Source organism: Piliocolobus tephrosceles, chromosome 10 (genome assembly GCF_002776525.5).
Source record: "Piliocolobus tephrosceles isolate RC106 chromosome 10, ASM277652v3, whole genome shotgun sequence".
Lineage (NCBI taxonomy): Eukaryota > Metazoa > Chordata > Mammalia > Primates > Cercopithecidae > Piliocolobus > Piliocolobus tephrosceles.
Window position 1 is genome coordinate 54,153,399 of NC_045443.1, and position 15,285 is coordinate 54,168,683.

The window sequence follows — 15,285 nt, forward strand, 5'->3', positions numbered from 1 at the left end:
GCAAGCTCCGCCTCCCGGGTTCACGCCATTCTCCTGCCTCAGCCTCCCGAGTAGCTGGGACTACAGGTGCCCGCCACCTCACCCGGCTAGTTTTTTGTATTTTTTAGTAGAGACGGGGTTTCACCATGTTAGCCAGGATGGTCTTGATCTCCTGACCTTGTGATCCGCCCATCTCGGCCTCCCAAAGTGCTGGGATTACAGGCTTGAGACACCGCGCCCGGCCCTTTCTTCAATTTTTATTAACCATTCATGTCTTTAAATATAGGCATGTACACATCGGATGGTTACCTTTGTCTAGAAGTGTCCAGAAGGCAGAACACATCTATCTGATTTACTCTAAGAGTATTTGGCATCATATATGCTCAGGGCCACTAGCAGCACATTGTAATTACGAATAAAAGTCTTCACAGTTCCAGGTAAGGAAGTACTCAGAATTTCCTGAAGTGGAGTTTCAATTCTAGGCCTAAAGTGTCTGATATGGGGTGAAGTCTCCATGAAGTGTTTGGAGCAGTGGTATACTCAGGGTTACAATCAGAACCCAGCTGGAGATGTCTTGGGCTGACTTCTCAGTCTCACTAATTATACCCTTCAGAACTCAGTCCTTATCACTACAGAATCCATCAGAAAAAGAGAGGTGAGACTTACTCCGGATCACAATGACACTGTACTTGGTGTCCTTCTCTATAATTTCAACTTTGAGGCAGGTTTTCGTGCTGTATAGACCCACGTTAACATAGGTGTCATTCAATTTCTCCTTTAAAAAGGAGGAAAAAAAGTTCCAGATACTAAACTGCTCTAGCTCCTTCAGTTTATCCTCATTCTCCACCTGCGTGACTCGAACCAATTTGGAACTATTTACTCGGATCTGTAACACAAATAAAATCAGGATGAGAAAAAAGGAAGTAGGAGTTTTAATTTATCACAAATACAATTTTTTTTAAAACCCTCAGAGTAAACAACTAAATCAGTAATAGTGTCAGTTTTCTACAAGGCTTATCAGAAATATAGAAATACAGAGGCTAAAAACATAATCGGGCAAGTAACACTGCACATGTTACAGAGACAGCTGTTAGAATACCTTCTTGTTAACACGATCTGAATCTACTATTAGGTCGTTCTGACCTAGAACGTAGAACATAGAGGAAAAAAGACTTCCAAGCTGAAAGAGTTATCAATACAGCTATTTATTAGAGATCACACAAAGCAAAGGTCTATAATATTAAGAAAATTGCCAGGCATAAACTGCCTCAGAAAACTAAAAACATTTTCCATAATGACAGGCTGAGTTCAATCCATTGTCACAAGTCACTGATTATGAGTAAATGTTGGTTATAATGTGCCCCAGATGGAGTATCACTTTTTTATCAGATAATTTTTTTTTTTTTTTTTTGAGACGGAGTCTTGCTCTGTCGCCCAGGCTGGAGTACAGTGGCATGACCTCGGCTCACTGCAACCTCCACCTCCTGGGTTCAAGTGATTCTTCTGCCTCAGCCTCCTGAGTAGCTGGGACTACAGGGTGCGTGCCACCACCCTTGGCTAATTTTTGTATTTTTAGTAGAGACAGGGTTTCACCATATTGGCCAGGCTGGTTTCAAACTCCTGACCTCAAGTGATTCACCCGCCTCAGCTTCCCAAAGTGCTGGGATTACAGGCATGAGCCACCGTGCCCAGCTTATCAGACTTTTTTTTTTAATAATTTTTTTAAAAAATCCACAAGTCGGTCGGGCACGGTCCCCAGCTACTCAGGAAGCAGAGGTTGCAGGGAGCCGAGGTCGTGCCACTGCACTCCAGCCTGGGTGACAGAGCAAGACTCCATCTGAAAAAAAACAAAATCCACAAGTCCACCCTATGTTTTTGATGTGAACAACAAATGCCCTTATCAGTAACTATCCTTATAACAACTACGACATTTCTGAAAGGACTCATTTTGTTCAATCACTGTTACTGCCAGACACTCCTGTTTGCCAGGTGACTTAACAGTGTTATGAAACAAATGAGACCAAAGTCATTCTTCAGCTCTGGGGGTTTATGAAATACCTCACGTAGAATCAGAATAGGAACAGCGGGGCAAAAGAGTTTACATCCTGACAGGCACATAACAGTTTCCAGCCCAAAGAAGGCATAAGGCCTTTAAAAAGAAAGAGGGCTGGGTGTGATGGCTCATGCCTATAATCCCAACACTTTGGGAGGCCGAGGCGGGCAGATCACTTGAGGTCAGGAGTTTCAGAGCAGCCTGGCCAACATGATGAAACCCCATCTCTGCAAAAAATACAAAAAATTGGCCAGGTGTGGTGGCATACGCCTGTAATCCCAGCTACTCGGGAGGCTGAGGCAGGAGCATCACTTGAACCCAGGAGGCGGAGACTGCAGTGAGCCAAGATGGTGTCACTGCACTCCAGCCTGGGCAACAGAGGGAGACTGCCTCAAAAAATAAAAAATAAAAATAAAAAAAGCAAGAAGGGTGTGTGTGTGTGCACACACACTTACTGCAAAATGAAGGACAAGAAAATGAAGCAGTTTCTTTGGGAAAAGGAGGGAAGAGGAAAGGAAGTTTACCCTGGAATACTGTAATCTACTTGAGGGAGCAGAGGGGAATACAAAGTAGGCATAAATGCTTATTGATGAAAATACAACTCAGGATAATCTCAACCCTAACAAGATTGTTAACATTTTTTTTTAAGTATGTGAAAGGGAGAAAAGTGTCAAAATACTCATTAATCACCGACAGACAGAAATTTACAGAAGCTGCCCCTGCCAGAGGATTCCAAATTATTACCTGTATCCGTGTCCATATATCATGCCATTTTGGAATAAGCACATTTGTGTAACAGAATTGTTGGCTGGCACGCTTTTCACAAACTTGGGATTCCTGAAGCATGACCACATTTATATCAATTTCAGCTTTATGCAAAGAAAGGAAACAAGAATTAAACATAAGCTAATAACTATAACTCATTTCATGAAAAAGATTAAACTAACCACTTTCCTAAACTTTGGGTTAAAACATTAGCCAGACTGAGAAATAAGGAAAAAAACTGAGAAGAAAGAAGAACTAAGGCAGAGTCTTATTTCTGTTGTTTAATTATTTAAATATTACACAGTCATTCAGTCAGACAAGTAATAATAAAAACTACTATTAAGTACCTATTAAGACAGTATGCTGCCAGGCGCGGTGGTACATGCCTATAATCCCAGCACTTTGGGAGGCCAAGGTGGGCGAATCACCTAAGGTCAGAAGTTTGAGACCAGCCTGACCAATATGGAGAAACCCCATCTCTACTAAAATACAAAAACTTTAGCCAGGCGTGGTGGCACATGCCTCTAATCCCAGCTACTCGGGAGGCTGAGGCAGGAGTATCGCTTGAACTTGGGAGGCAGAGATTTCGGTGAGCGGAGATCATGCCATTGCACCCCAGACTGGGCAACAAGAGCAAAATTCTGTCTCAAATAAATAAATAAATAAATAAGACAGTATGCTGTCTCATTTAATGCTCCCAACAATGCTACGAGGTAAGCATTCTCATAATCCCTATTTTATAAATGAGGAACTGATGTTTAAGAAAGATTAATTTGCTCCAAAATCACGTAAGTAGTAAATAGCCTATGTGAGATTCACCCCCAGGTCTGACTATGGTCTAGATATACTTCCTGTCCTATAAAGGAATAGTTAAAGTAAGCTAAAATACTCCATCTGTTGATTTTCTCTATCCCTTTCCTGAGTGGAACAGAATTGGCAAGTTTTTTCTTTTTTTTGAGACAGGGTCTGGCTCTGCTGCTCAGCCTGGAGAACAGTAATGTGATCATAGCTCATTGCAGCCTCAAACTCTTGGGCTCAAACAATCCTCCCACTTTAGCCTCCCAAGCAGCCAGGACTACAGGTACATGCCACCATACCCTCCTAGTTTTTTTTTTTTTTAGAGAGACAAGGTCTTACTATGTTGCCCAGGCTGGTCTTGAACTCCTGGCCTAAAGCAATCCTCCCACACTGGCCTCCCAAAGCACTGGGATTACAGATCTGCCACCACACCCAGCGAGTACTTTTTTTTTTTTCCAGACAGGGTCTCCCTCTGTCACCCAGGCTGGAATACAGTGGTGCGATCTTGGCTCATTGCAACCTCTGCCTCCCAGGTTCTATCGATTCTCCCACCTCAGCCTCCTGAGTAGCTGGGATTACAGGCATGAGCCACCTCAACTGGCTAACATTTTTTTTGTATTTTTGTAGTAGAGATGGAGTTTCACCATGTTGGCCCGACTGATCTAGAACTCCTGGCCTCAACTGATCCACCCACCTCAGCCTGCCAAAGTGCTGGGATTACAGGCGTGAGCCACCAAGCCCAGCCAGCAATATTTTTAATATACAGTACTTTAGGAGGATACTAAAAGATTTCAAGGTTGTTTCCTTCCAGCTGTTTTGTCTCACTTCAAGTTTTAAGAGCAGGCAATGATTACATGCAGTCCCTCTGATATACCAAAACAGAAGATTCTCCTCTCAATTTCTATTTAGTATCAGCTAATTCAAGGTTTAAAAGTGATCACTGTCCAGCCGGGCATGGTGGCTCACACCTGAAATCCCAGCACTTTGGGAGGCCAAGGCAGGCGGATCACTTGAGGTCAGGAGTTCGAAACCAGCCTGGCCAACATGGTGAAACCCCATCTCTACTACAAATACAAAAAACTCAGCCGGGCGTGGTGGCGGGCGCCTGTAATCCCAGCTTCTCGGGAGGCGGAGGCAGGAGAATCACTTGAACCTGGAAGGGGAAGACTGCAGTGAGCAGAGATTGTGCCTCTGTACTCCAGCCTGGGTGACAGAGCTTAACTACATCTCAAAAAAATAAATAAAATAAAATAAAATAAATAAATAAAAAGTTGGGGCCATGCATGGTGGTTCACGCCTATAGTCCCAGCACTTCGGGAAGTCAAGGTGAGGGGATTGCTTGACCTCAGGAGTTTGAGACCAGCCTGGCCAACATGACAAAACCCCATCTCTACAAAAAGAAAAAAGAAAAAAAATATATGGCCAGGCATGGTGGCTCACACCTGTAATCCCAGCATTTTGGGAGGCTGAGGCAGGCAGATCACTTGAGGTCAGGAGTTTGAGACAAGCCTGGCCAACATGGCGAAATCCCGACTCTACTAAAAATACAAAAAAATTACCTGGGTATGGTGGTGCACACCTATAATCCCAGCTACTCGGAAGGGTGAGGTAGGAGAATCACTTGAATCTAGGTGGCCGAGATGGTGCCACCACACTCCAGCCTGGGCGACAGAGCAAGACTCCATCTCAAACAATTAATAAATAATAAAAATTTATACACAAAGATGTTCACAAACTTACAACACTGAAAAATTAGAAATACCACAAATATCCAATCAACAGTACAAACCACCAATATCCAACAAATGCTTAATCCAGAAACATTAATAATGATTTTTATCAGGCAGATGACATGTGCCTGTAGTCCCAGCTACTTGGGGAAACCGAGATGGGAAGTTATAGTGAGCTATGATTGTGCACTGCATTCTAGCCTGGATGTCACAGCAAAACCATGTCACTAAAAAATAATAAATGAAGGCCAGGCGTGGTGGCTCACACCTGTAATCCCAGTACTTTGGGAGGCTGAGGCAGGTGGACCACCTGAGGTCAGGAGTTTGAGACCAACCTAGCCAACATGGTGAAACCCCATCTCTACTAAAAATACAAAATTAGCTGAGTGTGGCTGGGTGTGGTGGCTCATGCCTGTAATCCCAGCACTTTGGGAGGCTGAAGCGGGCAGATCACAAGGTCAGGAGTTTGAGACCAGCCTGGCCAGCCTGGTAAAACCCCGTCTGTACCAAAAATACAAAAAATTAGCCGGGCATGGTGGCATGCACCTATAATCATAGTTACTCGGGAAGCAGAGGGCGGAGACCTGCTTGAACCCTGGAGGCTGAGGTTGCAGTGAGCCGAGACTGTGCCATTGCACTCCAGTCTGGACAACAAGGGCAAAACTCCGTCTAAAAAAAAAAAAAAAAAAAAAATTAGCCAAGTGTGGTGGCACACGCCTGTAGTCCCAGCTACTTGGGAAGCTGAAATGCGAGAATGGCTTGAAACCGGAATCAAGATCGCACCACTGCACTCCAGCCTGGGCAAGACAGAGCAAGACTATGTCTCAGGGGAAAAAAAAGAAAAAATTAAATGAAGATTTGCCCATATATTGAAATGTAATACAAGTAAGACAACATTTATAAAGAATTTTAGGCCGGGCACGGCGGCCCAAGCCTGTAATCCCAGCACTTTGGGAGGCCGAGACGGGCGGATCACGAGGTCAGGAGTTTGAGACCATCCTGGCTAACACAGTGAAACCCCGTCTCTACTAAAAAAATACAAAATGCTAGCCGGGCGAGGTGGCTGACGCCTGTAGTCCCAGCTACTCCGGAGGCTGAGGCAGGAGAATGGTGTCAATCCGGGAGGCGGAGCTTGCAGTGAGCTGAGATCTGGCCACTGCACTCCAGCCTGGGTGACAGAGCAAGACTCCGTCTCAAAAAAAAAAAAAAAAAATAAAAAAGAATTTTAATGCCAGGTGTGGGGGCTCATACCTGTAATCCCAGCACTTTGGGAGGCCGAGGCAGGCAGATCATCTGAGGTCAGGAGTTCGAGAACAGCCTGGCCAACATGGTGAAACCCCCATCTCTACTAAAAATACAAAAAAAATTAGCCGGGTGTGGTGGCGGGCGCCTGTAATCCCAGCTACTCAGGAGGCTGAGGCAGGAAAATCGCTTAAACCCAGGAGGCGGAGGTTAAAGTGAGCTGAGACTGCACCATTGCACTCTAGCCTGGGCAACAAGAGCAAAACTCCATCTCAAAAAACAAAAAACAACCAACCAAACAACAAACAAAAAACAAATAATTTTAAATTACATGGGAATATTATTGTACTACAAAATCAAACGATAAAACTATCTCTGGTAACGACTGGCAGCCTCCAGGGAAGAGAACTACAGTACTGACTGGATACAAATTATCAATTCATAAAAAATTAAAAATATGTGGGAAAAGATCAGAAGAAAATGTGCTATTTTAAAATAGATTGCTTCTGAATGGATTAACAGTGAGGTTTCTGCCTACTTCTTTACACTTAACTGTACCTTGCCAAATCATCTAAAATAAACATGCATTATTTTGGTCGGGCACAGTGGCTCACACCTGTAATCCCAGCACTTTAGGAGGCCGAGGCGGCCGGGCGTGGTGGCGGGCGCCTGCAGTCCCAGCTACTTGGGAGAATGGGGCAGGAGAGTGGCATGAACCCGGGCAGCGGAGCTTGCAGTGAGCGGAGATTGTGCCACTGCACTCCAGGCTGGGTGACAAAGCGAGATTCCGTCTCAAAATAAATAAACAAACATGCATTATTTTTACAATCAAAATTTTTTTTTTTTTTGAGTCAGAGTTTCCCTCTTGTTGCCCAGGCTATAGTGCAATGGCGTGATCTCGGCTCACCGCAACCCCTGCCTCCCAGTTTCAAGTGATTCTCCTGCCTCAGCCTTCCTGAGTAGCTGGGATTACAGGTGCGCACCACCACATCCAGCTAATTTTACATTTTTAGTAGAGACGGGGTTTTTCCATGTTGGTCATGCTGGTCTCGAACTCCCGACCTCAGATGATTTGCCCGCCTCGGCCTTCCGGAGTGCTGGGATTACAGGCATAAGCCACTGCGCCCAGCTACAATCAAATTTTTCAAAAAAAATTTTCAGTGAGAAGGAACTCTCTACATTTTGAAGTACTCCATTCTAACTTTAGGTAACGACTGACTTTTAGAAAGTTCTTCTCTAATTCCATGATTACTCTTCGTAGCTGCCACCAGTCTATCAGGCAGTACTGAACAAATGTAACCCCCTGAGTTTACTCTTCTCCAAGCCAATACGTCTCTGTTCCTCTCCTCATTTAAGAAACTTAGAGACTGCTAATTGAGTGCTTACTATGTAGGAGCATTTTTGCCTATATTTTCTCTTTTCTTCACAACTCACTACCCCATTTATTGAGAAGTTTATTCACATAATGGCCCTTCAAAAGCTATCCTGGGCCCTCTTCTAAGGATGCTGAGACCACCTTAAAGCTGTAAGGATAATCATCAAGTGGCAGCATGAGATAGGCAGGAACCAAAGGGAGAGGTGAAAGCGTGGCCAAATGTGGTGGCTCACTACTGTAATCCCAGCACTTTGGGAGGCAGAGGCAGGTGGATCACCTGAGGTCAGGAGTTAGAGACCAGGCTGGCTAACATGGTGAAACCCCGTTTCTACTAAAAATACAAAAAATTAGCCGGCCGTGACGGCGTGCGTGCCTGTAATCTCAGCTACCTCGGAGGCTGAGGCAGGAGAATCGCTTGAACCCGGTAAGTGGAGGTTGCAGTGAGCCGAGATCGGGCCATTGCACTCTAGCTTGGGCAACAAGAGAGAAACTCCTCCGTCTCAACAACGACAAAAAAAAAGCCGGGCACGGTGGCTCACGCCTGTAATCCCAGCACTTTGGGAGGCCCAGGGAAGTGGATCATGAGGTCAAGAGATCAACACCATCCTGGCCAACACGGTGAAACCCCATGTCTACTAAATACAAAAATTAGCTGGGTGTAGTGGCACACGCCTGTAGCTCCAGCTACTCGGAAGGCTGAGGCAGGAGACTTGCTTGAACCCAGGAGGCAGAGGTTGCAGTGAGCCTAGATCCTGCCACTGCACTCCAGTCTGGCGACAGAGCGAACTCCATTTCAGAAAAAAAAAAAAAGACAGATGGAAATGTGTGTTTATGAGATACTATTATCTTTATTCTCTTGAGCGTCAACTTCCTCCAGTGGATTCTAGAAAACGTCACGTATTTTTGTTTCGAATTTAATGTTAAGGGGTAGAAGGAGGTTTTCAGAAACACATTCTAAATTTTCTGGATTGGAGCAGAAGAGTTTCCTTTCCAGTCCAAACTTCATTATCCAGCAGCAGGTACCAAATAAGTGGAATATAATGTAAGTGGAAAGTGGAATAACTTATAATTCACTTATAAGTGGAAAGCGGAATAACTCCAGTTCCATTTTACAGGGCTGTTAAGAGTCAAGATCTTGGAAGGGCGCACCGCCTCACGCCTGTAATCCCAGCACTTTGGGAGGCCAAGGCGGATGGATCAGGAGATCCAGGAATTCAAGACCACCCTGGCCAGAGTAGTGAAACCCCGTTTCTACTAAAAATACAAAAATTAGCCGGGCGCAGTGGTAGGCGCCTGTAATCCCAGCTACTCGGGAGGCTGAAGCAGAATTGCTTGAACCCGGGAGGCGGAGGTTGCAGTGAGCAAGATCGCACCACTGCACTCCAGCCTGGGTGATAGAGCAAGACGCCATTTGCGGGCGGAGAAGGGGTGGGGGGAAGGAGTCAAAGTTTTACAAGAAAAGATAGTAGATATCACTGCATTTGTCAACCACATTCGTTCTGCCACCCGTGCCCTGCGTCCTGACAGAGCATAAGCTCAGATGGTGTTTGCTAATTTGACGAATGAATGAGATGGTCCTTTTCCCGCGGCAGCTCTGCCTGCCCAGAATGGTCCCCTGGTTTTCTCTTTTAACCAAGAAACTCAAGGAGGCCTCTGCGGCGCGACACAGCCCCCAGGATTGCTTCTCAATGAGTCTAGGCCTCCCTTCCTGTCTCCGCCAAAAGGCTTCAGGCTCCTCCCCACTCCGGGAAGCTGCCCCAGCCCGCTCCAGGGCCCAGACCCTCAGCCCCGACGCCCACTAGCCCGCCAAGTTTCTTCCACCACATTACGCCGGCGCCCCTCGGTAGAGCCACCGCCCGTGTGCGGAGTAACGGCCCGCGCCCTCCGGACAATCCCTTTTCCAAAAAAAACCCCCTCGGCACCCGCCCCCTTGGCAGCTGCTGCCCGGGCGGTACCTGTGCCGTAGACCAAGCAGCCGGAGAGGATCAAGAGTAGCCGCACTGTCCCACCGCCCCCGACACCCCAGCCCCAGAGCCCGGGACCAACTGCCGGCGAGACCGCCACTTTCATTCCTCCCGCCATGGTTGCCTCAAGCCGCCTCCTCCTCACGTGCCTTACCCCTGCAACTAACTCTGAACGGGCAGCACCAGCAGCCTATCCTCTACGAAACCCGCCCCTATCAACCAATCGGATGGGCAGAGCTTCGAGCACCCGGCTCTCCAAGGGCCGTACGAGTCCCGCCCCTTAGCAACTGAAGAGAGAGGGCGGGAAAAGCAGCTGTCAGCCTATTAGAAAATGGGTTCTCACCCTAGCAGTGGCGACAGGAAGATCCCACCCCGCTAACAACACGCTTCCGTCTTCAGTTTATTTACAACTGGTGTGATTGATGGTAAGCTTAACCAATAGAAAATCGGAATGGGAGAGGCCTTCTTGACCAAACTCGGTATTTCCATCGAAGCTGTTTGAAGTTCCTTCGGTTTTCTTTCGGTTACTTTTTGTCACGACCTTTCTGTTATGAGACGCCTACAATTGAGATCGCTTTATGAGTAGGGTCCTGATAGGCCATTTTTTAAAGTCCACTGACAAAAGTGTGGTTCTCCAAAGTCCTAAAGGATTTAAAATAGAAGTCACAAAAAAGTGTGTGTTGTCAATATTTTATAAGCATAAATATTAGCTTTTAAAAATGTATTCATAGGATTTTTATTTTTGGAAGTAAAATTAATGTTAGGATTAAGAAATATTTATTTATTCCTCTTATGATCTTGTGAGACAAATATAATTCTCTCCATTTAAGAAGCCAAAGCCAAGAGAGCCACAGGAACCTGCCCAAGATTTCATAGTTCCTCTGGTCTGTGGTCCCAAGCTAAATCCTACTGACCCCAAAGCCCGAGTTCTTTATATGGATTAGCTGCTTCCCATTCAATGATTTAACACAGGGCCCAGCAGAGAGCCAGGTGTTCCAAAACTGTTAGTAGAAATTGAAACCTTTTTTAAGAGGATCTGATGGTGGTGGGTAGGAAAACTACAGATGATAGAGCCAAATGAATTGAAGAATTCAAGGAAGGGGGTATCTTCTGGGGAAGGTTCAAGCTTTCAAAACAATTTTTTTTTTTTTTTAATGTTTTTAGAGACAGGGTCTCTCTCTGACACCCAAGCTGGAGTGCAACAGCACCATCACAGCTCAGTGTAACCTTGAATTCCTGGACTTAAACCATCTTCCTACCTCAGCTTCCTAGATAGGTTGGGCTACAGGGATGCACCACCATGCCTGGCTATTTGTTTGTTTCATTGTTGTTGTTGTTGTTGTTGAGACAAGGTCTCCTTCTGTAACCTGCCTGGAGTGCAGTGGCGTAACCACAGCTCACTGCAGCCTCAAACTCCCAGGATCAAGCGATCCTTTCACTTCAGTCTCCCAAGTAGCTGGGACTACAGGCATGAGCCACTATGTCTGGCTTAACTTTTTAAATTATTTTTTGTAGAGACTGTGTCTAGCTATGTTGCCCAGGCTGACCTCAAACTCCTGGCCTCAAGTGATTCTCCCACCTTGGCCTCCCAAATTACTGAAATTACAGGCGTAAGCCACTGCACCTGGTCTAAAACAAGGAATTTTTTTTAAAGTCAAAATGGGCCAGGCACGGTGGCTCAGCTCTGTAACCTAACACTTTGGGAGGCCAACACAGGCGAATCACCTTAGGTCAGGAGTTCAAGACCAGCCTGGCCAACATGGCAAAACCCTGTCTCTACTACAAATACAAAAATTAGCCAGGCGTGGTGGTAGGCACCTGTTACCCCAGCTACTCAGGAGGCTGAGGCAGGAGAATCCCTTGAACTTAGGAGGCGGAGACTGCAGTGAGCCAAGATCACCCCATTGCACTCCAGCCTACGTGACAGAGCAAGACTCTGTCTCAAAAAAAAAAAAAAAAAAAAAAGTCAAAATGGGCTGGGCATGGTGGCTCATCCCAGCACTTTTGGGAGGTTGAGGTAGGAGGATTACTTGAGGCCAGGAGTTCGAGAACAGCCTGGCCAACACAGCAAAACCCTATCCCTACTAAAAATACAAATATTAGCCCAGCATAGTGGCAGGTTCCTGTAATCCCAGCTACTTACGAGTCTGAGACAGGAGAATTACTTGAGCCCAGGAGGCAGAGGTTGCAGTGAGCCGAGATCACGCCACTTCACTGCAGCCTGGGCAACAGAGCGAGCCTCTGTCTCAAAAAAAAAAAAAAAAAAAAAAAAAAAAAAAAAAAAAAAGCCAAAATGGGGCTGAGCTATGGGCAAGAGAAGAAATTTAATTCTCAGAAGGAAAAGTCTAGGCCAACAGTGCTGATATGGTCATCCTGTATTTCACACACACACTCCCTCAGCTGACCTAGGGAAGTCAGCATCAATCACACTGATACTATGTACCCTTGATAACATGAGATGAAAATGGCATTTTTAACTCTGTGGTTTTCCTTCCCAAAACCCATAACACCACTCTAAAAATGAGAAAAACATTAGACAAATTCCAATAGAGGCATCCTACAGAATACCTGACCGGTACTCCTCAAAGCCGTCAAAGTCATCAAAACATCATTATGGATTTTTTGAGACAGAGTTTCACTCTTGTTGCCCAGGCTGGAGTGCAATGGTGCAATCTTGGCTCACCGCAACCTCCCCCTCCCAGGTTCAAGCGATTCTCCTGCCTCAGCCTCCCAAGTAGCTGGGATTACAGGCGTGTGCCACCCCGCCCAGCTCATTTTGTACTTTTTGTAGAGACAGGGTGTCTCCATGTTGGTCAAGCTGGTCTTGAACTCCCGACCTCAGGTGATTCGCCCACCTCGGCCTCCCAAAGTGCTGGGATTACAGGCATGAGCCACCACCATGCCCAGCCCATTACGTTTTTGAGAACTAAACATAATGTAGTTGTCTGGATGGGATCCTGGAACAGAAAAACACATTAGTTTAGAAAAACGAAGCCAGTCACGGTGGCTCATGCCTATAATCCCAGCACTTTGGGAGGCTGAGGCAGGCAGATCATGAGGTCAGGAGATCAAGACCATCCTGGCTAACACAGTGAAACCCCGTCTCTACTAAAAATACAAAAAAATTAGCAGGGCGTGGTGGCGGGCGCCTGTAGTCCCAGCTACTCAGGAGGCTGAGGCGGGCAGATCATGAGGTCAGGAGATTGAGACCATCCTGGCTAACATAGTGAAACCCTGTCTCTACTAAAAATACAAAAAAATTAGCCGGGCATGGTGGCAGGCGCCTGTAGTCCCAGCTACTCGGGAGGCTGAGGCAGGAGAATAGTGAGAACCTGGGAGGCAGAGCTTGCAGTGAGCTGAGATCACGCCACTGCACTCCAGCCTGGGTGACAGAGCAAGACTCCGTTTCAAAACAAAACAAAACAAAACAAAACAAAGGAGGCTGAGCGCCTGTAATCCCAGCACTTTGGGAGGCCAAGGCGGGCGAATCACGAGATCAGGAGTTCAAGACCAGCCTGGTCACCATGGTGAAACCCTGTCTCTACTAAAAATACAAAAAATTAGCTGGGCATAGGGGTGGGCACCTGTTATCCCAGCTACTCGGGAGGCTGAGGCAGGAGAATCACTTGAACCTGGGAGGCGGAGGTTGCAGCAGTGAGCCAAGATCAGTGCCACTCCACTCCAGCCTGGTGACAGAGTAAGACTCAGTCTAAAACAACAACAACAACAACAAAAATAAAAATAAAAAAGGAAATCTGAATAAACTGTAGACTTTAGTTAATAATAATTTTCAACACTGTTTCATTAATGGTGGCAAATGTACCATACTAATGTCAGATAATAATTGGGGAAATTGAATGTAGGGTATATAGGAATTCACCATATTATCTTTTCAATTTTTCTGTACACGTAATGTTTCTAAGTTGGCTAGGCTCAGTGGTTCACACCTGTGATCCCAGCACTTTAGGAGACCGGGGCTGAGGATGGCTTGAGCCCAGGAGTTCAAGACCAGCCTGAGCAACATAGTAGGACTCTGTCTTTACAAAAATACAACAATTAGCCAAGTGTGTTGGCACATGCCTATAGTCCCAGCTGCTCAGGAGGCTGAGATGGGAGGATCACTTAAGTCTGGGAGGTTGAGCCTGCAGTGAGCCATGACCATGCCTCTGCAGTCCACCCTGGGTGACAGAGTAAGACCCTGTTGCTAAAAAAATGAATAAATTGGCCAGGCGCCGTGGCTCAACGCCTGTAATCCCAACGTCTTGGGAGGCTGAGGCAGGTGGATCACTTGAGCCTAGGAGTTTGAGACCAGCCTGGGCAACATAGTGAAATAAAACCCTGTCTCTACAAACAATACAAAGAAAAAAGAAAAAAAAATAGCTGGGTGTGGTGGCATGCACCTGTGGTCCCAGCTACTTGGGAGGCTGACGTGGGAGAATCGCCTGAGCCTGGGAAGTCAAGACTGCAATGAGCTGTGATTGCACCACTGTGCAGCATGTAATCCCAGCACTTTGGGAGGCCAAGGGTGACAGAGTGAGACCTTGTCTCAAAATAAATAAAATAAAGCCTACTAAAAATATATATGTATAGATATGTATGTGTATTTTTTATGTGTAGGTATATATACACATATATAAGCACATGCTTCATTTTTTTTTTACCAGGCCCCATCCTCACCATTTGGAGCTTGCTCTTTAGTTTTCACTAAAGGCAAATCCAGGGAAACTAATTTCAGAAGATCACTGACCACTGACTATTGAAATGTACAAATGAAGTGTATAGTAATGAGACTGGCTGTCCATAAAAACATTACAACCTATCATCCAAATGAGTGCTGTCACTTCAAAATAGTCATTCAAGAAGCTTTTAGCCTTGTTTTAATAAGGACACTGCTCAAAACAACAAGAATCTCCTTCAGAGTCTATAACACACAATGCAATGAATATTCATTATCTGCAGGTGGATTGGATTTATGCAAATAGCCAAAAGAACTCAGGCCAACACTGATGAGTAAATGGGGTGGGAAATCTGGATGGTAAATGTGTTTCAAAATTTTTTGGATTTTTGAAAGACAGTACGGTGCATATACAAAATATAAAGCAACAATCCCAACGCATCTGGACAGCACCTAGTAATCAAACAAATTAATATTTATGCAATGACATATATGACTATTCATATCGTGATAAGTGAAAGATGGAAAAGTGAAAACTATGAATAACTTTATGTAAGTTTAGGTCAGGTTCTGCCACAAAATAAATTCAGTTCAGATTAGGTTTCATTGTCAAATACATTATGAAAAAGATTTTGTTTTTCATTTTTGTTTTTGTTTTTTTAAGAGAGAGTTTTGCTCTTATTGTCCAGGCCAGAGTTCAGTGG

At 45.4% G+C, this 15,285-nt stretch overlaps 1 protein-coding gene across 2 annotated transcripts in view; it reads right to left on the reverse strand.

The window, feature by feature from the left end:
* NEMP1 (nuclear envelope integral membrane protein 1) overlaps nt 1–10,179 on the reverse strand; it is a 24,321-nt gene extending 14,142 nt beyond the window's left edge. The window contains exons 1-3 of one of the 2 annotated variants that reach the window (XM_023210734.1): nt 10,061–10,179; nt 2,777–2,901; nt 646–865 (exon numbers count right to left, since the gene is read on the reverse strand). In XM_023210734.1, the coding sequence (XP_023066502.1) occupies nt 646–865; nt 2,777–2,878 (322 nt within the window). In that variant the 5' untranslated portion in view covers nt 2,879–2,901; nt 10,061–10,179. Of the gene's footprint in view, nt 1–645; nt 866–2,776; nt 2,902–9,897 lie in introns of both variants that reach the window. The other variant, XM_023210732.1, reaches the window with a different exon arrangement.
* Nucleotides 10,180–15,285: the final 5,106 nt, after the last annotated feature.